The following is a 26,513-nucleotide window of genomic DNA, read 5'->3' as shown; positions in this document are numbered from 1 at the left end:
TTAAATTGTCATATAAGAGACTGGGCGTGGTGGCTCATGTCTGTAATCTCTGCACTTTGGGAGTCCGAGGCGGGAGGATCACTTGAGTCCAAGAGTTTGAGACCAGCCTGGGCAACATAAGTGAGACCCTGTCTCTACAAATAATAAAAAATTAGCCAGATGTGGTGGTACGCACCTGTATTCCCAGCTACTTGGGAGGCTGAGGCGGGAGAATTGCTAGAGCCTAGGAAGTTGAGGCTGCAGTGAGTACAGCACTCAGCTTGAGTAACAGAGACCCTTAAAAAAAACAAAAAAAGTCTTAAAAAAAAAAAAAGACATATATATTATATATTTGCTGTATACGACATGATGTTTTTAAATATGCATGCATATTATGGATGGCTAAATCAGTTTGATTAACATAAGCGTACTAATCATTTTTTGTAGTCAGAACACTTAAAAATCTACTTGGCAGTGTTTTTTAAGAGTACAATACATTGTTATTAACTGTAGTCATTGTTGCATGATAGATCTCTTGCTCTTTTTCAAGAAAGAAACATTATTTCGGCCATTTGCCCTCTTTTGAGATTTCGTATGTATTTTAGGATGGATTTTCTGTTTCTGCAACAAGCATCATTGGGATTTTAATAGAGATTACCTTTAGTCTGGAGATTGCTTTGTAACATTGTAACAATGTTAAGTCTTCCAGTCTGTGAACATGGATATGTTTCCATTTATTTAGGTCTTTAATTTGTTTTAGCAGTGTTTTGTAGTTTTCTTTGGACAAGATTTTTACATCCTTAGTTAATCCCTAAGTATGTTATTCTTTTTCATGTTATTGTAAGGGAAATTTTTTTCTCATGTTCTTTTCAGATTGTTCATTGTTAGTGTATAGAAATGCAACCGATTTTCGTGTGTTGACTTTGTGTCCTACCACTTTGCTGAATTTGTTTTTTACTTCTAACCTGTTTTTAGAAAAAATAGAATCTAGAATTTTCTGCATAAAAGACTATATATCATCTGTGAACAGACTTCTTCCTAATTTGGATACTTTTTTTTTTTTTAATTCTTGCCCAGTTGCTCTGACTAGAACGTTTAGTACTATCTTGAATAGAGAAGTGGTGAAAGTGGGCATCCTTCCCTAGCTCCTGATGTTAGAGGAAAAGCTTTCAGTCTTTCACTATTGAATATGATGTCCACTGTGGGATTTTTATATATGACTTTTATTGTATTGAGGTAGATCTTTCTATTCTTAATTTGTTGACCCTTATGAAAAGGTGATACTACTTCTGTGTCAATTAAGATGACCATGTGGTTTTTTTCGCCTTATTTTGTTAATGTGGTAAGTTACATTGATCAGTTTTCATATATTGATGCCTTGAACCATCCTTGCATTCTAGGAATAAATAAATCCCACTTGGATTATGGTGTATAATCTTTTTAATATATTGCTGAATTTGCTTTGCTAGTATTTTGTTAAGAATTTTTGCATCAATGTTCATAAAGGATATTTGTCTATATTTTTCTTTAGAACCTTTGTCTGACTTTGATACCAGGGTAATTTTGGCTTCATAGAATTAGGAAGTGTAGGCAGTCTTCCTTCCTTTTCAGTTTTTGGAAAAAGTTTGAGAAGGATATTATGATTAGTTTTTCCTTAAATATTTGGTATGTTTTCACCAGAGAAGCCATCAAGGGCAGTTCTTTCCTTTGTCCAGAGGTTTTTTAGAGTCTAGTCAGCCAGGCTGGAGTGCAGTGGCACGATCTCAGCTCACTGCAACCGCCGTCTCCCAGGCTCAAGCAGTTCTCCTGCCTCAGCCTCCTGAGTAGCTGGGATTACAGGCGTGTGCCACCATGCCTGGCTAATTTTTGTATTTTTAGTAGAGATGGTATTTTGCCATGTTGGCCAGGCTGGTCTTGAACTCCGGACCTCAGGTAATCCGCCCACCTCGGCCTCCCAAAGTGCTGGGATTATTGGTGTGAGCCACTGTGCCCAGCCTGTTCAGAGATTTTTGATTACTGATTCTAGATACTAGTCCTTTGATGGATGTGTGGTTTGCACATATTTTTTGTCAGTCTTTATCTTCTCATTTCATTCTCTTAATAGGGTCTTTCACAGAGCAAAAAGTTGTAAATTTTGATGAATCCAATAGATAAATGTTTTTCTTTTATAAAAGGTGGTTCTTTTTTGTATTAAGTTTAACAAGAACACTTTGCCTAAGCTTTAGATTCCAACAGTTTTTTTTTTTTTTTCCCGTGGAAAAATGTTATAGTTTTTATATTTTACATTTAAGTTCGCGGTCCATTTTAAATTAATTTTCACGTAAGCTAGTTGTTTTTTGTTGTTTTTTTCTCAATGAGTGTCCATTTGCTGCAGGACCAAGAATGTCTTTTCTCTCTTAAATTGTTTTCTTTCACCTTTGTCAAAATTTAGTTAAGCATATTTGTGTGGGTCTGTTTCTTTGTGGTTCTGTTTCTATTTCTGCTTCTTAATTTTGTCCCATAGATCACTGTCTCTTCCTTCACCAGTACTATACAATCTTGATTACTGTAGCTGTATAATAAGTCTTGAAATTGGGTAGACTGATTCTTCCCAGTTTAATCTTCTTTTAAAATTTTTTTTTAACTTTGTAGTTCCTTTGCCTTTCCATAAAAATTTTTAGGATAATCTTGTCCGTATTTACTAAAAATCTTGTTGAGATTCTGATAGGGATTATGTTGAACCTCTGTATCAGTTTGAGAAGAACTGATGTCTTTACCATGTTAGTCTTTTAGTTCATGAACTTGGTATGTCTCTCTGTGTCATTAGATCTTTGATTTCTTTCATCAGTGTTGCATAGTTTTCAGCATACATTCGGTACGTGTAGATTTACATCTGAGCATCTCAGTTTTTTTTTTTTTTTTTTCCAGTGATTGTAAATGTTTGAGCTCATTTATTAGCTCAAGGAGTTCTTTTTGCTTTCTGTTCTTTGGGTATTTTCCTTGAGATTTTACATAGACAGTCATATTTATCCATAAATAGGGGCAGCTTTATATCTTCATTTTAAATCTGTATGCCTTTTATTTGTTTTTGTTGCCTTATTGTGTGTTTGATCACTATATTGAGTGAGAGTGGTGAGAGTAGACATCCTTCCCTTGTTTTCCTGTGTTCTTCTTTTAAAGGGAATACATTCAGTCTTTAATAATTAAATGTAATGTTAGCTGTAAGGTTTTTATAGATGTTCTTTATCAAGTTGAGAAAGTACCCATTCATTCCTGTTTTCTGAGAGTTTTTATTGTGAGTGGGTATTGGATTTTGTCAGATGCTTTTCCTGCCTCTGTTGATATGATCGTGTGATTTTTCTTTAACCATTTCATGTGGTGGGTTATATTGATTGCTGTTGGAATATTGAACTAGCTTGGCATCCTTGAAATAAATACCACTTGGTCATGATACATAATCTTTTGTAGATATTGGTGAATTATATTTTCCAATTTTTGGTAAAGATTTTTGTATCTGTATTCATGAGGGATGTTGCTTTATAGTTTTGTTTTTTGTGTAGTTTTAGTATCAGGGTAATATTAGGTTCATAAAATGAATGGGAAAGTACGTCTTCCCCTTTTATTTTCTGAAAGAGGTTTTTTTAGAATTGGCGTTAATTCTTTAAATGTTTGGTGGAGTTCTCCATTGAACCCACCTGGAGCCTTCTTTTTTGGAAATTTAAATTATATTTTCTATTTCCCTAGTAGTTTTAAAGTTATTTAAATGATCTATTTTATGTGAGCGAGCTGTGGTAGTTTGTGTTTTTAAATGAATTGGTTCATTTTGTCTGATATATCAAATGTATGTGTGTAGAGTTGTTTGTAGTATTTCCTTATTATCCTTTTGAGGTCTGCAGGTTCTGTAATGATATCTCATTTGTGATATTGGAAATGTGTGTATTTCTCTTTTTTCTTGTCAGTCTTGCTAGAGGTTTCTCAGTTATACTGAAATTTTCTAAAAATCGGTTCTTTATTTCACTGCATTTTCTCTCTTGCACTGAAATAAAGAGTTATTCTTATTTTCAGTTTTATTTCTACTCATAATTTCTTTCCTTCTGATTGCTTAGGGTTTATTTTATTTCATTTTATTTCTCTTCTTTTCTTTTTGGAGACACAGTCTTACTCTGTCACCCAGGCTGGTGTACAGTGGCATGATCTTGGCTCACTGTAACCTCTGCCTCCTGGGTTCAGGTGATTCTTGTGCCTCAGCCTCCCAAGTAGCTGGGATTACAGGCACGTGCCGCCACACCCGGTTAATTTTTGTATTTTTAGTAGAAATGGGCTTTCACCATGTTGGCCAGGCTTATCTCAAGTGATCTGCCTGCCTTGGCCTCCCACAGTGCTGAGATTACAGGCATGAGCCACCATGCCTGGCTTTATTTTGTTCTTTTTAGATTTATGAATTGGGAGCTTAGATTATTGATTTGGAACTTTTTCTCTTTTCTAATGGAAACATTTAATACTATAAATTCTCAGCACTTCTTTAGTTGCATCCCACAAAATTAGATATGTGTATTTTCATTATTTTCATTTTCTTTCTTTGTTTTTTTGAGACTGAGTCTCACTCTGTCACCCAGACTGGAGTGTGGTGGTACAATCTTGGCTCGCTACAACCTCTGCTTCCCAGGTTCAAACGATTCTCCTGCCTCAGCCTCCCAAGTAGCTGGGACTACAAGCATGCGCCACCATGCCCAGCTAATTTTTCTAATTTTTGTGTTTTTTAGTAGAGACAAGGTTTCACCATGTTGGCCAGGCTGGTCTCGAACTCCTGACCTCGGGTGATCTACCCACCTTGACCTCCTAAAGTGCTGGGATTAGAGGCGTGAGCTACTGTGCCCAGCCTGTATTTTTATTTCCATTCAGTTCTGTGTATTTTTATTTCCCTTGAGACTTCCTCTTTTACCCTTGGATTATTTTGAAGTATATTTTTGGGTTTCTAAGTGTTTGAAAGATTTCCTGTTATTTTTCTTGTATTGATTTCTAGCTTGAATCTTGGTGGTCAAAGAACATACTATATATGATTTTTTTTTCCCCCATAGGTTTTTGGGGAACAGGTGATATTTGGTTACATGAGTAAGTTACTTAGTGGTGATCTGTGAGATTTTGGTATACCCATCACTGGAGCAGTATACACGGAATATGATTTCAATTTTTAAAAATCTTTTTATGTTTGTTTTATTGCCCCAAATATGTTCTATTATTGCTGTATGTTCGGTGGTTAGTTGAAAAGAATATGTATTTTTCTATATTTGGAATGTTCTGTAAAGTCATTTCACTTCTTTTGGTTGATGGTGTTGTTGAATTCTGTAATCTTGCAGATTTTCTGCTAGTTAGGCTATCACATGGTGGTTATGTCTTCAATTTGTGGATTTGTCTGTTTCTTTTTTTCAGTTCTGTCAGGTCCTGCTTCGTATATTTTGGAGCTTTGTTGTTTGGTACATACATATTACAATTCCTGCATCTTCTATGAGTATTGACCCTTCTTTATTACATCTCTCTGTCTCTGATAATTTTCTTTGCTCTGAAGTCAACTTTATCAAACATGAATATAGCTTACTTTAAGTTAATATTTGCATGATATATCTTTTTATCTCCTCAATCTGCCTACTTTGTTATATTTTGTGTGACTTTCTTGTAGGTAGCATATAATTAGGTCATGTGTTTTGGTTGCTGGCTTCTTCATCTTCAAATCTGTGATATATGCTATAAAAAGAAAAACCAGGGAATTCATGATCATGTCATCACTGAGACCCCTAGTCAGCCTCCCTTCTTCTCTCCACCTTTCAGTGTTATTTGTTTTATATATTAATACAATGTCCAGGGTTTCTAGTTGTACTTAGAGGAGAAATATGGAAAAGTACATCTACTTCATTTTCTGAAGTGGAAGTTCCAGGGCTTTGCTTTATTGATTGCCATATCCCTACTGTCTACATTGTATATCATCAATGTTAAGTAAATATTTGTTGAATGAATTAATGGTTTTTGATCAGAGTGAATTTGTATGTTAATTTTATGTATATGAAATGCTTGATTATTTCATATTATAAAACATTCAGAGAATATTCGTTTTTCCCCACTACCAAGGTCAGAGAGTGAATTATAATTTGTCTTAATTATTATTTACATTTTGCCCCACTTTCACTAATCTGTGGCAGAAAACGAAAATTGGAGAACGTTTTCAGCCCTGCATGTTTATATTCTTTATGCCTAAATGATACAAAGTCTAGTAAATACTTAACTCTTCAATTGTATCATACTTACACATGAATGTTGTAGAGATTGAGATAGAGACAGTTATGCTCCTTATAATTGAAGTACTGCTGATAATTTGGGATGTATAAACACAGACTTTATTTTTAAATTATTTTATTAGAAGTCTGTTAGCTACCTTTAGAGGTGAATTAAATTAGATGGTATAAAACCTTTTGACAGATGCCACCTCGATGAGGATCAGATGCAGGAAATATTTTTTTCTCTGAGTCTGAAAGGTTTCTTATTGTCCTTCTGTTTAATTGGTGCTATTATAGGTCCCTTCAATAATCAGGAGATGGCAGAATGGTTTCAGGCGGGCTATTTTACTATGTCTTTATTGGTGAAGAGAGCATGTGATGAAAGCTTCCAACCTCTTGGCGATATAATGAAAATGTGGGGAAGAGTTCCCTTTTCTCCAGGTCCAGCTCCCCCTCCCCATATGGTAAGTACCTTCCACCTCACCTGAAATACATACTAGTCACAGAAACACTTGATTCTCTTTGAAAACACAACCAAATATATCATCTAATGAAGGAATTGTAGTTCTTTGAAATTAATGGAAATCGTAAGGGAAAGTCTGAATGGAAGACTGAATATTTAGCTATAATGATCTTTTCAAAACTCAAGTAACCTATGCCCATCCTCTTCACACTCCACCTCCTCCCCAACAGAGAAATGGAATTCTTCTGTCACGTTCCAGCAGATGTAAAATGAAGACCAACACCTTATCCTGGCCTACCTACCAGGTCCTGCAATGCCTGGCACCTTACCTTTCTAAGCTCATTTCAGAGCTTTTACCTTTATCTGCTAGGCTTCAACACAGTTGACCTCTTTGACTTTCTTTGCTGCCTCTAGTTAGAATAAACATTCCCCTCTCTTCCACTTGATTTGCCTCTTGCCTTCTCACTCATAATGTTTGTAAATTTGAGATTTGCCTTAAAATAAATGTTACCAGTGCTTCAAAAATATTTTGAGGACTTAAAAAAAATTTAGTTACTTGTATTTTAATTAAGAAAAGGAACCATGGCCGGGCACATTGGCTCACTTATGTAATCCTGGTGTGGAAGGGATTTGGGAGGCCAGAGTTGGAGGATTGCTTGAGCCCAGGAGTTTAAAACCACCCTGGACAATGAAGTGAGACTTATCTCTATAGATAGTAATAAAATAATAAGCATAAAAAACTAGCCGGATGTGGTGGCAATCAGTGACAGAGGTGGGATGATCACTTGAGCCTAGAAGTTGAGGCTGCAGTGAGTTGTGATTGCGCCATTGCACTGCAGCCTGGGCAACAGAGTGAGACCCTGTCTCAAAAATAATACCTTAATGCTGGTGATCTCCCTAGGGCTCTGACACTGGGGTACTATTGGCAGGGACATCCTTCTTCCTTTTGCGGCTACTCTTGGACTCTCTCAGTAGTGTTCCTTTTGGAGGTCTGTCACCTGTACCTCATTTTTTCTTCTCCAGGTTAGACTGTCTGGTGACGGGCTATAGTTAAAAGTTACCATAAACTTTTTTTTTTCTTTTTTTTTTAAAGAGATGGAGTCTCGCCATGTTGCCCAGGCCAGTCTCAAACTCCTGGGCTCAGGTGGTCCTCCCACCTCGGCCTTTCAAAGTGCTGGATTTCAGGAATGAGCCACTGTACCCAGCCCATAAACCTTTAGTATGGACACTGCGTTTCTACAGTAAAGTCACCATTGACTTATTCATCAATTGTATATTGAGGGCCTGTGCCAGGCCTCCTATTAGGTTCTTAGGAGATGAAGATGAGTAAGACCTACACTCTGTAGTCAAGGGAGTGTAGGTGAGGAAAGTGGCTTTTTTTCCGTTTTCTTTTAAATGTTGATCTTAACCCAGTATTTGATTTCAAAATCCACTAATGTGTTGAGACCTATAGTTTGTGGAGAGCAGTGGTCTAGAATGGAAGATTCCTAGGTGAGAGGAATTTTTTCTCACACCATCCTAGTTGTTTTAAGTCACGAGAAAAATTATACTGTGTGTTGCAGCATATAAATTTAACTTATATGTCAAGTTTAAGCTTTATTTCCCTTCTCTGAAATTAAGATGGGCTTTGATCTTGCACATCGCAGAAGCTGAAAGCTCATCTCTTGGATATTGGCATGCTTGCAGTAGTCCACTTCCCAGTTTCCAGTTAGAGGAGCTGAGCCTCAGTCATACCTGTGTAGGAGGGAAACTGTGCAAAGCCCTGCTTCCTGTCTGTTATTGTCTTTGCCCTGAATATTGCTGATAAGAGAGCCCCCCTTCATGATGAATGTATACCTTGAAACTTAGTTTTTCATGTAGACATTTTAGATGAACCTAAGGTAGTAGCTATCCTCCAGTATTGAATAAGCAAAAAAAGCCTCTGAATTTCAGATAATCCCTACCCCAAGAAATTGTGTATCAAATGTCTTATTTCAAACTATAAGCAATATATAATAAAGATATAAACTTATGATTTACCTAGTCTGTCATACTTAAACACTTTTTCTTCTGTTATCTTATACTTCATGTTTCTTTCTCCTAATTGTAACTTTTCATAATTTAAATTCCAGTCATATTATTTCACATATGAGCTAAAAAAATTGGTTTTATTTTACTGCAACTTATTTTTTCTAACTCATGATGTATTAATAGCAACAGAAACACTTTATTCTGGGGGAGTTATAGTTATCAAAGTATATATATATATTTTGTTGTTGTTGTTGTTGTTGTTTTTGAGACGGAGTCTTGCTCTGTCGCCCAGGCTGGAGTGCAGTGGCGCAGTCTAGGCTCACTGCAACCTCCACCTCCCAGGTTCAAGTGATTCGCCTGCCTCAGCCTCCTGAGTAGCTAGGACTACAAGCGTGTGCCACCACACCCAGCTAATTTTTGTATTTTTAGTGGAGATGGGGTTTCATCATGTTGGCCAGGCTGGTCTCAAACCCCTGACCTCGTGATCCGCCCGCCTTGGCCTCCCAAAGTGCTGGTATTACAGGTGTGAGCCACCGCACCCGACCTCTTTTTATATTCTTAACATCTTTAAGATAGATACTGGTTCCCTGCATTTCTTATATACCATTATAAAATTCTATAACATTTCCTTTGACCTTTAGATACTTTTACATTTTTCTGTATTATATCAAGTTTCTCTAATTTCTGCATTATCTAATTATACAGTCTTTCAGTTACAGTAATAACTCTGGAGTACAGTTGAACGTTCAGCTTTAAGGGCAGGAATGGAGAATGGCAGCTGAAATAAGGATCCTTTGTCACCTCAGGGAATCTTTTACAATATTGACACCACTGTTTCCACTAGAAGGCGCTGTTTAGTTTTTAAAGATGTCTGAGTTTTTACTCAAGTGTTTGGGTAGTAGAGTGGGAGGTAAAGGTCTTAGATTAATTTTAATTTCAGATACCTGTACTAAGTGGCTTTTAGGTTCTTTGCAGTTTATTTAATGGTATTTATTTCCTCACCACTTCATTCCTAGGGAGAACTGGACCAGGAACGACTGACCAGGCAGCAAGAACTCACAGCCTTATACCAGATGCAGCACCTGCAGTACCAGCAGTTTTTAATACAGTAAGAAGAGTTATGCAGTAGGATGTACTGCAGCATGAAAGGGGACTTTAAATAGAATCTACTCTCAAGTCTCATCTTTTACAGCAGAGAGAACTAACAGCTTATATGGCACTTCAGTTGCCCAGCTAGTGGCATCTTACTGCCATACATTCTAATTTTAGTCTTGTCATTTACTTATTTATTTATTTATTTATTTATTTATTTATCTGACAGAGCCTCACTCTGTCATCCAGGCTGGAGTACAGTGGCATGATCTCGGCTCACTGCAACCTCCACCTCCCTGGTTCAAGTGATTCATGTGCCTCAGCCTCCTGAGTAGCTGGGACTAACAGGCATGTGCCACCACGCCCAGCCTATTTTTGTATTTTTAGTAGAGATGGGGTTTCACTGTGTTGGCGAGACTGGCCTCGAACTCCCAGCCTCAAGTAATCTGCCTGCTTTGCCTCCCAGAGTGCTGGGATTACAGGCGTGAGCCACCACTCCTGGCTTATCTTACTTTTAAATACCAGAAGTTTAGAAGATGACACATAACTTTAATTTTGTAAGCTCTTTAGTTTTTAAGTGCCTCCTGAGTGGCTCAGCTTTGAATGCCACAGAGGGGAAAAAAACAAACAAACAAACAAACAAAATATATATATATATATATATGTATGTATGTATGCGCGAGGGTGGGAAAGAAGTTAAAGTTAATTCTTTTAGAAGTGGTGTGGAATGACAGCCAAGTCAGTCAGGTTTTGTTGTATCCCTTTTGTAGAAGAAATGAGACTTGATGTTATGTGGTGCAAAGGTTGGCAAAGTCTGACCTTTGGGCTAAATCTTTCCTGCTCTCTATTTTTATAAGCAAAGTGTTACGGAAACAGACACACCTTTTGGTTTGTGGGGTGTGTATTGCTGCTCTTGCCTTACGATGGCAGAATCGAGTAGTTGCAACAGACAGTATATGACCTGCAGCAATGAAACTACTCTCTGGCCCATTACAAAAGTTTAACCCTGATCTAGTGAAGAAAAATTACCTAAATTTTTCCAAGTTGAAGACTATCAGTGTATGAATTTTTATAGAAGTGTTACATTTTTTACAAAGGGTGCATCATATGGAAAAAGCTACTGATTTGAATCTGTTTTATTTTTCACTTGATTTCTGATAAAAGGTTATCTTTGGAGTTTACCAGTTTTTGACATTTGTGATTTTTAAAATATTTTCTCTGAATAGACCACTTTGCATTGAATTGTGAATTTTTTTGCTATCCTCTTTCACTTGGAAACATGCCATCTGTGAGTTCAGTACTTTCTGAAATGAAGCATTTCTATATGTCTGTTATAATGAAGAACTATAAAATATATTTAATAGCTGTTTCTAATAATGTTTCCAGGGGCGAGGGGGGGCTTTGAATTGAACTTTGTCTTTCAACATCTCAGCCATGTGAACTAAATGTGGATTGACAGGTTATACCTTTTTTTACTTTTTGAAGACAACAATATGCACAGGTTTTGGCCCAACAGCAGAAAGCAGCCCTGTCTTCCCAGCAGCAACAGCAGTTGGCACTTCTGCTTCAGCAGTTTCAGGCCCTGAAGATGAGGTTGGTGGTCATTCCATTATGTGTCATATTAGGTGCATGTGTTGTGAAAGAAAGAGAAGAAAGGAGAAATTCTGGTATAGTGTGTGATTTCTGGCACCGGAACGCTCCCAACACATACCTGCATGTTGTATGTAAAAACAATACATTTTTAAAAAATATTTCAGGTGGAGATAAGCGTTTATTTGGTATTTTACTAATAGAGATAAATTTTGATTAATCAAAAGACCAGAGAATAATGGGAACACTTGAGAAACAGTGTCATCTTATGGAACCTGCAACAGAAAACCTATAGCCTAGGATTTTAATTTCACTTTTACCCATAGTATCTCAAAGTATTAGCCACACCACACAAGATTTTTATTTTCTAGAACTCAAAAGCCATTAAGGTAGGTCTAAGGAAAAGGAAATTATGCTAGAAGTCTAGAAGAAATTTCTGCTGTTTCAGATTATCGTTCAGAGTAATATTTCTCCTGAACAAGTATCAGTCACTGCTCTTAAAAATCTTATTGTCTCATTCAGCCAAAACTGTTTGTTTCTTTTGAGCCTTAACACATCCTGTGAGGTAGGCAGTTTAGGTGGTAGGAGCTCCACTTTATGGATGGGCAAACTGGGACTCTGAGAGGTTATAGGACTTGATTAATATAACACACAGGAAACTCAGGCTAAAATGCAGACCTTTTATCTTAAAGTGTATTGAGTTTTTCATTATAATATGCTGTCTCTGTGACTTTTGAGATGATCTGGTTTTTTTTAAGATATGGATATACTGTATCTTTAAGGTATACATATCTTTAAGATATGAATATACAGTAAGTATATCCATCATTTAGAAGTCAGTATTACCATAGAGGATTCCAGAAGTGTGATCATTGTGCCCTTCTCTTTGTTCCACTCTAAATTGCTTTGGTAGTGTTAGGTTTTAGTAAAAGAGGGAAGGCGTTTTCTAGCCAGATAACCTGGAGAACCTACATATAATCTAGAAATTCCTCTTCATCTTTTTTTTTTTTTTTTTTTTTTTTGCAAATGATAAGAACAAGTTAATTTTTTATTTCCCTTTTGCAGAATATCTGATCAGAACATCATTCCCTCAGTAACTAGGTCTGTGTCGGTGCCAGATACTGGCTCTATCTGGGAGCTTCAGCCAACAGCTTCACAGCCTACAGGTAAAAACTTAGATTAACCTTTAGTACCACTCTGAGGATTTAGATATTATTAATAATTTTACAATTCAGTTCTTAAAAAATATATTAGGTTTCTGAATCCATTTGTATTTGATGTTAACAAAAAGGTTCATTTTTTACTAGATCCAAGCAATATTGAAGGTGTTACTGAAAATATACTTTTAAGGATTTGTTTGAATTTATTTAGTGGATTTTTTTTTTTTTTTTGAGTCAGCGTCTCTTTTATGTTGCTCTGATCAGTGTGGAAAAATCATTTGAATTCTTTTTGATCTCTTTAGCCAGATGGGGGAAAAAAGCATACCTAAAAACATAAGTAGTGGTAATCTGTTCTTTTGAGTTAGAAATTAACACAAGCTAGGCATGGTGGTGTGTGCCTGTAGTGCTAGCTACTCAGGAGGCTGAGGTGGGAGGATTGCTTGAGCCCAGGAGTTTCAGGCTGCAGTGAGCTATGATCATGCCAAGCGTTTTCAGCCTTGGCAACGGAGCAAGACTCTGTCTCTAAGAAAGTAAAAAAAAAAAAAAAAATTGATGTTAACACTGTAGGTACCCAGAAATTTTGGGAAAAGAAAAACCTGCTATGAATTGAGCACCTTTTCTCACTTTTATCTTTTTACATCAAATTAGAAAATTTGGGGTTGAGATTTTTTTAAGTCTTGGTATTGGTGGAGGACTGCTGTTTTTCTTTCTTTTTTTTTTTTTTCCTGAGACAGACTCTTGCACTGTCGCCCAGGCTGGAGTGCAGTGAGGGCGACAGTGATGCGTTCTCAGCTCACTGCAACCTCCACTTCCCGGGTTCAAGCAATTCTCCTGCCTCAGCCTCCTAAGTAGCTGGGATTACTTACAGGTGTACGCTATCACCCCGACTCATTTTTGTATTTTTAGTAGAGACAGGATTTCACCTTTGTGGCCAGTCTGCCACAGCGCCCAGCTGAGCACCTCTGTTTCTTATGGTCTAAATACCTGCAGAGATGGATAGTTTGATCCATGGGTAGTCCTTTCAAGAGATTATAGTTGGTGTTGAAGATCCTCAAGACTATAGGCCTTGGTGGAGTTTTTCTAGAGCTGTTGAGCCATTCAGGTCATGGTTCTGTTGTTAACATTGACCCTGCAGATTTTTACAGAAGGATGGTTGTCTTCCCTTATCAACTTTCCATGCTGTTTGTACCTTATTTTTTCTTGGTAGCCATTTATAGTTAGGATGTTAAGAATACAGGTTGAGCATCCGTCCCTAATCCAAAAGTCCACAATCCAAAATGCTTCAAAATCTAAAACTTTTTGAGCATTGACATGATTTCACAAGTGGAATTTTTTTTTTTTTTTTGAGACGGTATTGCTGTGTTGCCAAGGCTGGCATGTAGTGGCGCAATCTTGGTTCACTGGAACCTCTGCCTCCTGGGTTCAAGAGATTCCCCTGCCTCAGCCTCCCGAGTAGCTGGGATTACAGGCACCCACCACCACGCTTGGCTAATTTTTGTAGTTTTAGTAGAGACGGGGTTTCACCACATTGGCCAGGCTGATCTCAAATTCCTGGCCTCAAGTGATCCACCCGCCTCGGCCTCCCAAACTACTAGGATTACAAGCATGAGACATGGTGCCCAGTCCACGATTGGACAATTTTACACATAAATACTTAACACAAACATTTTTTTCGTGCCCCAAATTATTTAAAATGTTGCATTAAACTACCTTCAGGCTGACTGGGCACAGTGGCTCACGCCTGTAATCCCAGCACTTTGGGAGGCCAAGACAGGTGGATTACGAGGTCAGCAGTTCAAGGCCAGCCTGGCCAAGATGGTGAAACCCCGTCTCTACTAAAAATAAAAAAAAAATTAGCCAGGCGTGGTGGTGGGCGCCTATAATCCCAGCTACTCCGGAGGCTGAGGCAGGAGAATCGCTTGAACCCTGGAGGCGGAGGTTGCAGTGAGCTGACATTGTACCACTGCACTCCAGCTTGCGTGACAGAGTGAGACTCCATCTCAGAAAAAAAAAAAAAAAAGTACCTTCAGGCTATGTCTATAAAGTGTATATGAAAGATTAATGAATTTTTTGTTGGATCTCATCTCAGAGATAGCTCATTATGTATATGCAAATATTTCATTATGTATATGCAAAATCTGAAAAAATCCAAAATTTGAAATGCTTCTGGTCCCAAGCATTTTAGGTAATGGATACTCAACCTGTGTTCTGCAGTGTTTTGGAAACTTTTAAGTACTCTATTAAACAATTTATCTCTTTGGATTTATATGCAGTCAAGGTCCTTTAAAGTAGTCCATTGGTTTCATACAGACAATATTTGATAGTGTATAATTAGACTACGATAGGAATGTAGAAGATAGAGAGTGCTGAAAAATGGTGCTAGCAAACTTCGCTGGCAATAGGAAAATGAACTCAGAAGCCATTATCTGTTTACTTCCAAATGTGATCTTGCAGTGCCCTTCAGGTTAGCAGGACCAGGTTTCACTTGTAAGACCTGCCTGGCCTTTCCAAAGGTCTCCACAGCTCCAGCTGTAATGCTTACTTTCACTCTTTATTGAGATGAAATTCACTTAACACAAAATTAACCATTTTAAAGTGAACACTTGAGTGGCATTCACAGTATGGTGCAACCACCTACTTCTCTCTAGTTGATGTGCAGTAAGAGGCTATATGGTTACTGGAAATCTATGTGGAGTCTAATACACTGGGATTTAAATCCTGGCATGGCCACATGCTTGCCATGTGCCTTTGGGAATGTTAGAAACTACTTCTGACCCTTAGTTTGTTCATCTGTAAAAATGGGGGTATGAATAGAAACCTTATAGGGCTTTGTAAGGATGAAGTTAATTCCTATAAGTGCCTGGTACTTCCCTTCATTCTAGATGTGTTGAAGGATATTCATAGAAACTAAAGTCCATTGGCAGTTCAGTCTACTCAGAGGCAAAACAGATGTGTTTGGTGGAGCTCATTTAGGCACAGGGAAGCAGCTTTTTTCATGATTCCTACAGATATGTCACCATGTGTGTAAGCTCTGTCATCCCTTGTTCTTTCTTTTGTTGTCTTACAGTTTGGGAAGGTGGTAGTGTATGGGATCTTCCTCTGGACACCACGACACCAGGCCCTGCCCTGGAACAGCTTCAGCAGCTAGAGAAGGCCAAAGCTGCAAAGGTCTGAAACTCATTCTTCTACAACAGTGCATTGTCATCTGGCTACAGGACATGAACATTGCTGTTTATTCATCTCTCTAGCTAGCTATAGTTTTTACTTTTTACTTTCAGTTTACTGCTGCTTAGCTGTTATAAGTACATTCATATTGTGTTTTTACTGTGCTCTCTTCTCCCCCCCCCCCAAAAAAAAAAAACTCAAAACAGAATTTAAATTACTATGTTTGGTTTGATTAGTTGGCACATTGTTGATTATAGACACATATATATTTTAGTTATGTTATTCATGGTATGAACATTTATTATAAGTAACAAAAATGTGAGAAAATATCCGCTACATTATTTATGAGGCTCCTGATAACGTGGCTTGAGTTCTCCCATTGAATCTTTATAGTGGTGTTTGTTTATATTTCTTAGTATCCACAGACGTAGCAGACAAAAAGCCCAACATCAACATTAGATTGTGTGTTCCACTCGCATTTTTTGGAGGAGCTAAATCTTGAATTTTGGTTTTAGTACTTGACAGAAAAGAATGTCTACATCAATACCTAGTGTCATTGTAATGATTTATAGGTTCTCATGTGTACAAGAGAGTGTTGTTGCTGTTTTATTCTTAATGCATTCTTATCCCCTGAGGTTGTGACAGCCCCCTTAGAGTGCCCAGAATGTGGAAAGGTTCATACAACATTGCTTTTAAAACATTATAGCCATATATTGAACATATAACTGTTAAATGTTCAATCAGAAAATGATTTGTAGGGATGAGTAAAGAAGATGAGATCCAAGAGCATTCTGATGTTACTCTCCTGTGTGGTAAAATGGTAACGTGGAGTGTGGAGGCAAGTATAGGTGGGAGGAAAGTGCGTTCAATTGAGACAATCATAAAATTCTTCTAATTACTGTGATATGTCACAGCTTAGAGTTGTTACAGGGTGTTCATGTTGTAGCATATGTCAGAATTTCCTTCCTTTTAAAGGTTGAATAATATTAATATTTGTATGTATATAACATATTTTGTTTATTGATCTGTTGGATCACCTGGTTGCAGTACAGTACAAGCAGCTGATTGAATGAGCGAATATTACTGGTCAGTGCTTTTGGAGTGTGCCTGTGCTTGGTTTCAAGTTTCTAAGAATACTCTTGTGTAATCACAGCTAGAGCAAGAGAGAAGAGAGGCAGAAATGAGGGCGAAACGGGAAGAGGAAGAGCGAAAGAGGCAAGAAGAACTCCGAAGACAACAGGAGGAAATTCTTCGGCGACAGCAGGAAGAAGAAAGGAAAAGGCGAGAGGAAGAAGAACTTGCCCGAAGGAAACAGGTATATGTCTGGGGACTCTGATCATAGGATTAGTGCTTGATGAGGGCTTTCAGGCTGCCTTCTTTCATCATTTCACAGATACTCCTGAAGTCCATAGGATTGGGGTTAGAACCGTAGAATACTCACTCACCTTTGGAAAGAATCTCTGTTTTCCACCAACACCCACTGTAGGGATATTCTTCAGTCTTAGTAAACCACTGGAATTGATTTTCTTTGCTTATTTCCTAGGGTTTTATAAACCAGTTAGATTTCAGAAGTTCTGTCCTTCTGTCTAAAAGCAACGAGAAAGTAACTTTGATGTGCAGCATTAAATGTCAAATTTTAAGTTACATGGGCTTTCCAAAAAATTGTGCTAACATACACGTAACATAAAATTTACCATTTTAAGTGTACTTTCAGTGGTGTCAAGTATATTCATTCATATTGCTGTGCAACCCTCACAAACATGTCTGTAGAACTTCTCCAGTTTTGCAAACTGCATACCCATTAAACAAGGAGCCCCACTCCCTCCATCCCATAGCTCCTAGTAACCACCATTCTTCTTTCTGTGTCTGAATTTAAGCTAAATCAATTTCTTATGTAAGTAGAATTATACAATATTTGTCCTTTTGTGTTGGGCTTATTTCGCTTAAGGTTTATTCATGTTGCAGCATATATCAGAATTTCCTTCCTTCTGAAGGTTGAATAATATTCCATTGTGTGTTTATCCATTCCTCTGTTGATGGACATTTAGATGACTTCCACATTTTAGCTATTGTGAATAATGCTGCTGTGAACATGGGTGTATAAGATATCTGTTTGAGTCCTTACTTTCAACACTTTTGCGTATACACCTAGAAGTGGAATTGCTGGATCATATGGTCATTCTCTTTTGAATTTTTTTAAGAACTGCCATATTGTTTCATACAGCTGCTGCACCACTTTATATTCCTACTGGCAATGCACAGCCATTCCAGTGTCTCCACATTCTCACCAACACTTGTTATTTTATTTTATTTTTTTGGTTTTGCTTTGTTTCTTTTTGATAATAACTTTTTTTAATGGGTGTGAAGTGGTATTTCATTGTGGATTTGATTTGCATTTCTCTAATGATCAGTGTTGTTGGGCATCTTTTCACATGCTTATTGACCATTCAAATGTACTTTAAAAAAGTATCTTTGACTAAGACCTCTGCCTTCTCTTTATTCTTTCCCTTAATGAACCTCTTCTCTCTATTTTAGTGTTTCTAAATAGGGAGCAAAAAAAACTCTCACATATATTTGCTTTACAACATTTTCCACTGTATAACTGAGCAAAAACCAGAAAGATAAGACACGTTTTTTTCCCTAGAAAGATAAGACACGTATTTTTCCCCTAGAAGCAGGTTTTCATTTAAAGAAATTTAGACAGAAATCACCCAGCAATAATTTTGAATGTAATGATTTTTGTATATGGTGTGAGATGAGGGTCTGATTTCATTCTTCTGCCTGTAGATATCCAGTTTTCCCACCACCATTTGTTAAAGAGACTGTTCTTTCCCCCATTGTGTGTTTGTGGCATCTGTGTCAAAAATCAGTTGAGTATAAGTGTGTGGATTTATTTCTGGGCTTTGTATTCTCTTTTTGGTGTCTTCTTTTTATTTTTTTGGAGACAGAGCCTCACTGTGTCACCCAGGCTGGAGGTATATATTATTTGTACTTGTGTTTTATAACCCTTCTTTTGACATGAATTATGTCATATTTCCATGTCAAATGTGTATCTAAAAATCTACATCATCATACTTGCTAGCTGTATTAAGTTTCATTTTATAAGTAAATTATAATAAGTTAACCAATTCCCTGTTGTTGGACATGAGGGTTGTTTCCAGTTCTTCACTGTTAGATAAGTGTTTGAATGAAAGTCCTTGTAGCTAAGTCTTTGCTTAAGGATTTATAACCAGTGAGGTATAACACTTTTAATGTTTTTTGGTTTTTTTTTTTTTTTTTTTGGTCAGGAATTCACCATTCATGTGCTTGGCTCATTTTTCCATTGGGGTTTTCCTAGACTTCGCTTGAAAGGATCCACTCTCTTAATAGCCCCACAGTCTAGCCTTTACCACTTGTTTCCTACGTTTTAGCCCAAAGAGGTGCTCTGTGAAAAACAAAAAAGATCCATGCTGAGATGAAATGAGAACTACTGTTAATTCTTAGCGTCACACTATACCGCAGCATATTATAGAGGCTCTAAGGAGTATTGCAGTAAAGAAGTATGTTTAATTCTGTGTTGCTCAGTTTTCTATAAATGATCTCAACGATGGGACCTCTTTCTGTGTAATACTTAATAGTATTGGTGGAACTTTTGATCTTCAGAACATGTTCTGGGACACATGGCTTTACTCAGTACTTCTGACCGGGAGAATTTATCTTACGCCAAAATTTTTGGTGGCCATGTTGATTTGCCCACTCTATGCCTTAAGTTCCTAGTTGATTAAAAAAAATAGGGATTAAAAATACCAATGGAGAAACCAAAGCTTTAATTCTAATGTAACTCTTTATAGGGTTAATCAGTAAATGATGTAGCTAATATAGAAACCAGGATAGACTTCACAGTTTATTGTAATTTAACTACTAATATTTTAAATTCAATTTTCTTTTTATTGTAACGTGTCCAGTTCCCCAATTTACATGTATACTTTTTACTCCAGATCATGATTACTTTTATGTTTACTGTTTAACAGAGTCTTAGCAGCACATAGCCTATTACTTTCCAAATATGACATAATAAATTGAATGATAGACCTGAGTCCCTCCCCCACCCCCCACCCTCCATCTTTTTTCCTTAGGAAGAGGCTTTGCGTCGCCAGCGGGAGCAAGAAATTGCATTAAGGCGACAGCGAGAAGAGGAAGAAAGACAGCAGCAAGAGGAAGCTCTTAGAAGACTGGAAGAGAGGAGAAGAGAAGAGGAAGAAAGGCGGAAGCAGGAAGAATTGTTACGCAAACAGGTGACCAGATGGTTTTCTCTTCTGATTGTTCTTTTTTTTTTTTGAGACGGAGTCTCGCTCTGTTGCCCAGGCTGGAGTGCAATGGCGCGATCTCGGCTCACTGCAAACTCCGCCTCCCGGGTTCACGCCATTCTCCTGCCTCAGCCTCCCTAGTAGCTGGGACTACAGGCGCCCGCCACCACGCCCGGCTAGTTTTTTGTATTTTTTCAGTAGAGACGGGGTTACACCGTGTTAGCCAGGATGGTCTCGATCTCCTGACCTTGTGATCCTCCCGTCTCGGCCTCCGAAAGTGCTGGGATTACAGGCTTGAGCCACCGCGCCTGGCCCTGACTGTTCTTTAAAGCTGAGAATTAGTGATTTAGAAAATACTAGGACATTAAGATAGCCTATCTAAAAGTTTTTCAGGTTGCTGAAAATTACCAAAAGAAACCTAACTGGCTCTTATTACTTCTGTCTAAATTTCTTCAAATGAAAACCTGTTTTCTAGAGGAAAAATAAAATTTGTCTTATCTTTCTGGTTTTTGCTCAACTATATAGTGGAAATGTTGTAAAATGAATGGTTTTTTTAAAAGCAAGTTTCAGACTGAAGCAGAATAGTAGTACAACAAATTCCCATAAATCACCCAGTAATAATTTCTTTTTCTTTCTTTTTTTTTTTTTCTGAGACGAGTCTCGCTCTGTGGCCCAGGCTGGAGTGCAGTGGTGCGATCTCGGCTCACTGCAAGCTCCGCCTCCTGGGTTCATGCCATTCTCCTGCTTCAGCCTCCCGAGTAGCTGGGACTACAGGTGCCCACCACCACTCCCGGCTAATTTTTTGTGTTTTTAGTAGAGATGGGATTTCACCGTGTTAGCCAGGATGGTCTCAATCTCCTGACCTTGTGATCTGCCCGCCTCAGCCTCCTAAAGTGCTGGGATTACAGGCGTGAGCCACTGCGCCCGGCCATCACCCAGCAATAATTTCTAACGTAATGATTTTCATGTATGGTATGAGATGAGGCTCTGATTTCATTCTTCTGCCTATGAATATCCAGTTTTCCCACCACCATTTATGAAAGAGACTGTTCTTTCCCCCATTGTGTGTTTTTGGCATCTATGTCAGTGAGCGTGAATGTGTAGATTTATGTCAGTGAGCGTGAATGTGTAGATTTATTTCTGGGCTTTATATTCTCTTATTGCTTTTTTTTTTGGAGATCAAGAGCCTCACTCTGTTGCCCAGGCTGGAGTGCAGTGGTGCCATCTCGGCTCACTGCAACCTCCACCTCACCAGCTCAAGTGATTCTCGTGTCTAAGCCTCCCAAGTACCTGGAACTACAGGCAGGCATCACCACGTCCGGCTAATTTTTTTGTATTTTTAGTAGAGGTGGGGTTTTGACTTGTTGCCCAGGCTGGTCTCAGCTCCTGGCCTCAGATGATCTGCTTGCCTCGGCCTCCCAAATGCTGGGATTACAGGTGTGTCTTTTTGCTTTCTTGACAGTGTTCTTTGAAACACGTAAATTTTTCACTTTGATAATGTCCAATTTATCTTTTTTTTTTTTTTTTTTTTTTTTTATTCACTTACTTTCTTATTTTAAGACGAAGTCTCGCTCTGTTGCCTAGGCTGGAGCACAGTGGTGCGATCTTGGCTCACTGTAGCCTCTGCCTCCCAGGTTCAGGCAGTTCTGCCTCAACCTCCCGAGTAGCTGGGACTACAGGCATGTGCTGCCACGCTCGGCTAATTTTTGTATTTTTGACAGAGATGGGGTTTCGCCATGTTGGCCGGGCTGGTCTTGACCTCCTGACCTCAGGTGATCTCTCACCTTGGCCTCCTAAAGTGTGGGGATACAGGCATGAGCCACCGCGCCTGGCCAATAATGTCCAATTTATCTATTTTTTTCTTACAAGTTGTATACTTTTAGCTCTTACTTTTAGGTTTGGATTCCTTACATTCTCAGTATGTGTCCTTTGTTAGATAAATGTTGTGCGTACTTTCCTCCACGCTATAGCCTGTCTATTTTTTTCCTAGGGGATCTTTTGATAAGTATAGATTTTTAATTTTGATGAAATCCTATTACATTTGTCTTTTATTAGTGTTTTTTTGTTTCTATATAAGAACTATTTGCCAGCCTACAGATTATTAAAATATCTCCTGTATTTTTTTTAAAGCTTTATAGTTTTGGTTTTACAAATAGTTTGAATTGTTTTTTCTGTATGGTATGAGGTATGGGTTGTTTCAGTGCCTGTTTTTGCAAAGTCTTTACTTTTTCTATTGAATTTTTGATGCTTTTGTCAAAGTCAATTGTATAATTTTTTTTTTTTTTTTACTGGACTCTTCCGTTTTGTTCCACTGATAAGTTTGCCTGTCCTTAAACGAGTACACACCGATGTGATTACTACTGTAGTTTTATAGTAACTACAAGTAAGTCAGTATGTCTTCCAGCTTTGCCTTTTTATTCAAGACTGCTTGACTAAGATCTTTTGCCTTCCTATTAAAATTTAAAATTATCTTCTTAATTTCTGTATAAGTAAAAGCCTACTGTGATTATGATTTGGATTGTGTGGAATCTAAATTGAAGAGAATTCACATTTTAAGATATACTGAGTCTTCCAGGCAATGAACATGGTATATCTTTCCATTTATTTATGTGTTCCTTGTTTTTTTCTCAGTGCCATTTTGTTTTCATTATACAGGTTATGTACATCTTTAAAAAATTGAGTTTTTTCTTTTTTGCTATTATAAATGGAATTTTTAAAGTTTATTTTCCCGCAGGTCAGATGCGGTGGCTCATGCCTGTAATCCCAGCACTTTGGGAGGCCAAGGTGGGCAGATCACGAGGTCAGAAGTTTGAGACCAGCCTGGCCAACAGGGTGAAACCCTGTGTCTACTAAAAATACAAAAATTAGCTGGGCGTGGTGTTGCGCTCCTATAATCCCAGTTACTTGCGTTGCTGAGGCAGGAGAACTGCTTGAACCTGGGAGGCGGAGGATGCAGTGAGCCGAGATGGTACCCCTGCATTCCAGCCTGGGCGACAGGGCAAGACTCCATCTTGGCGGGGGAACTGTTTATTTTCCAGTTCTATATGGAAATGGAATTGATTGGTTTTCATATGTAGATCTTATATTCTGACACCTTGTGAAACTCAACTTACTACCTCTAATGGTACTTTTGTTGATTCCTCAAGATTTTCTATGGAATCTTACTGATAAATGGAAGCAGTTTTAATTCTTCCTTTCCAGCCTTGGATAGAAGTGGTTAAAATGGATAATAGCCTTATTTCCAGTATTAGGGAGAAAATGTTCAGTATTTCACCATTAAATATGTTGATCATTTTTCATAGTTATCCATTATCCAACTGAAGAAGTTTCTTTCCACTCCTACTTTACTGAAAGTTTTTCAATGAATAGATATTGAGGTTGTAAAATACTTTATCTGCATTGATAATCATTTACTTTTTTCATTCTGCTCATATGGTGAATTATTAATAATTAATATTAATAACAGTTATTGATAACTATTAATAACTGAGTTTTGAAGGTTAAGCCAACTTTGTGTTCCTGGATTACCACCCTACTTGATACATATGTTAACCTAATTTGGTACTGTTTTGTTAAGAATATTTGCATCTGTGTTCATGAGGGAGAAATAGGTCTATAATTTTCTTTCTCTTTTTTCCCTTTCTTCCTTTCTTTCTTTCTTTCTTTCTTTCTTTCTTCTTCTTCTTTCTTCTTCCTTTCTTTCTTCTTTCTTTCTTCTTCTTTCTTTCTTTCTTTCTTTCTTTCTTTCTTTCTTTTTTTTTTTTTTTTTGGAGATGGTCTCACCCTGTCACCCAGGCTGCAGTCTTGGCTCACTACAGCCTCGACCTCCCATGCTCAATCAAGCCTCCCACCTCAGCCGCCTTAGTAGCTTGGGCCACAGGCACATGCCACCACACCTGGCTAATTTTTTTATTTTTTGTGGAGATATGGGGTCTTGCCGTGTTGCCCAGGCTGGTCTTGAATTCCTGGACTCAAGCAGTTTTCCTTTCTTGGCCTCCTAAAGTGGTGGGATTAGAGGAGTGAGCCACCACGCCTGACCTATAATTTTCTTGTAATGCTTTTGTCCCCTTTTGGTGTTAGGTTTATACTGGCCTCTTAAATTGGAATATGATACTTGAATTGTTTTCTGAAAAAGTTTGTATAAGATTGGAATTATTTCTTCATTGAATACAGGCATACCTCATTTTGTTGTGCTTCACTTTCTTGTGCTTTGCACGTATTTCATTTTTTACAAATTGGAGGGCTTGTGGCAGCCCTGCATCGACCAAGTCTGTTGGCCAGCAGCATGTGCTCACTTTGTCTCTGTGTCACACTTTGGTAATTCTTGCAATGTTTCAGGTTTTTTTTACTGTTATATCTGTTACGGTGATCTGTAATAAGTGAGTTTTGATGTCATTATTGAAATTGTTGTGGAGTGCCATGAACTGTGCGCACATAAGGCAGCAAACTTAATCCATACCTATTGTGTATGTTCTGACTACTGACTGGCTATTCCCTGTCTCTCTTCCACTCCTTGGACCTCCCTATTCGCTGAGTCACATCATTATTGAAATTAGACTGATTAATAATCCTACAGTGGCCTCTAAGGGTTCAAGTGAAAGGAAGAGTCATGTCTCACACTTTAAATTGAATGCTAGAAATGATTATGCTTAGTGAGGAAGGCATGTCAGAAACCAAGATAGGCCAGAGGCTAGGACCCCCTGTGCCAGTTAGCTAAGTTGTAAATGCAAAGGAAAAGTTATTGAAGAAAATTAAAAGTGCTACTCCAGTGAACACATGAATGATAAGAAAGCCAAACAGCCTTATTGCTGATATGGAGATAGTTTTAGTGGTCTGAATAGAAGATCAGAGCAGCCGCAACGTTCCCTTAAGCCAAAGCCTAATCCAGAACAAGGCCTTAAAACTCTCTTCAATTCTGTGAAAGCCAAGAGAGGTGATGAAGCCGAAGAAGAAAAGTTTGAAGCTAGCAAAGTTCATGAAGTTTAAGGAAAGAAGCCATTTCCATAACATAAAAGCACAAGGTGAAGCAGCTAGTGCTGATGTAGAAGCTGCAGCAAGTTATCCAGAAGCCCTACTTAAGATCATTGATGAAGGTGGCTGCACTAAGCAACAGATTTTCAGTATAGATGAAACAGCCTTCTAATAGAAGAAGATATTATCTAGGACTTTCATAGCTAGATTGGAGAAGTCAGTGCCTGGCTTCAAAGCTTTAAAGGACAGGCTGACTCTCTTGTTAGGGGCTAATGCAGCTGGTGACTTAAAGTTGAAGCCAATGCTTATTTACCATTCTGAAAATCCTAGGGCCCTTAAGAATTATACTAAATCTACTCTGCCTGTGCTGTATAAATGGAACAGCAAAGCCTGGATGACAGCATATCTGTTTACAGCGTCGTATATTGAATATTTTAAACTCACTGTTGAATACCTACTGCTCCTTTCAAAATATTACTGCTCATTGACAATGCCCCTAGTCATCCAAGAGCTCTGATGGAGATGTACAAGGAAATTAATGTTGTTTTCATCCGTGCCAATATCACGTTCATTCTGCAGCCTATGGATCAAGGATTAATTTTGATGTTCAAGTGTCATTATTTAAGAAATAATGCTCTGTGTACCATGGGTAGTGATTCCTCTGATGGATCTGGGCAAAGTAAATTGAAAACCTTCTGGAAAGGATTCACCATTCCAGATGCCATTAAAGCATATTAGTGATTCATGAGAGGAAGTCAAAATGTCAACATTAACAGGAGTTTGGAAAAAGTTGATTCCCACCCTCATGGGTGACTCTGAGGGGTTCAAGACTTCAGTGGAGGAAGTAACTGCAGATGTGGTGGAAATAGCAAGAGAACTAGAATCAGAAGTAGAGCCTGAAGATGTGACTGAATTGCTATAATCTCATGGTAAAGTTTGAATGTGTCAGCAGTTGCTTCTTACGGATTCAACTACTTTCCATAAGCAAAGAAAGAGGTTTCTTAAGATAGCGTCTACACTTGGTGAAGATGTCGTGAACATTGTTGAAATGACAACAAAGGATTTAGAATATTACATAAACTTAGTTGATAAAGCAGTGACAGGGTTTGAGAGATTGACTCCAGTTTTTTTTTTTTAATTAAGTTTTAGTGTACATGTGCACAATGTGCAGGTTTGTTACATAGGTATACATGTGCCATGTTGGTTTGCTGCACCCATCAACTCATCATTTACATTAGGTATTTCTCCTAATCCTAATGCTATCCCTCCCCAGCCCCCGACCCCCCAACAGGCCCTGGTGTGTGATGTTCCCTGCCCTGTGTCCACGGGTTGTCATTGTTCAACTCCCACCTGTGAGTGAGAACATGCAGTGTTTGGTTTTCTGTCCTTGTGACAGTTTGCTTAGAATGATGATTTCCAGCTTCATCCATGTCCCTGCAAAGGACGTGAACTCATCCTTTTTGATGGCTGCATAGTATTCCATGGTGTATATGTGCCACATTTTCTTAATCCAGTCTATCATTGATGGACATTTGGGTTGGTTCCAAGT

At 38.0% G+C, this 26,513-nt stretch overlaps 1 protein-coding gene across 1 annotated transcript in view; it reads left to right on the top strand.

Moving 5' to 3' along the window:
- The window catches only part of GIGYF2 (GRB10 interacting GYF protein 2), a 166,414-nt gene that overhangs the window by 106,865 nt on the left and 33,036 nt on the right, over positions 1-26,513 (top strand). The window contains 7 exon segments of the mRNA XM_010354548.2: positions 6,525-6,691; positions 9,717-9,808; positions 11,278-11,385; positions 12,448-12,548; positions 15,610-15,710; positions 16,861-17,022; positions 19,823-19,981. Coding sequence (XP_010352850.2) covers positions 6,525-6,691; positions 9,717-9,808; positions 11,278-11,385; positions 12,448-12,548; positions 15,610-15,710; positions 16,861-17,022; positions 19,823-19,981 — 890 coding nt within the window.

Source organism: Rhinopithecus roxellana, chromosome 14, assembly GCF_007565055.1.
Source record: "Rhinopithecus roxellana isolate Shanxi Qingling chromosome 14, ASM756505v1, whole genome shotgun sequence".
Classification (NCBI taxonomy): Eukaryota; Metazoa; Chordata; class Mammalia; order Primates; family Cercopithecidae; genus Rhinopithecus; species Rhinopithecus roxellana.
This window is presented reverse-complemented; position numbering and strand designations above follow the sequence as displayed.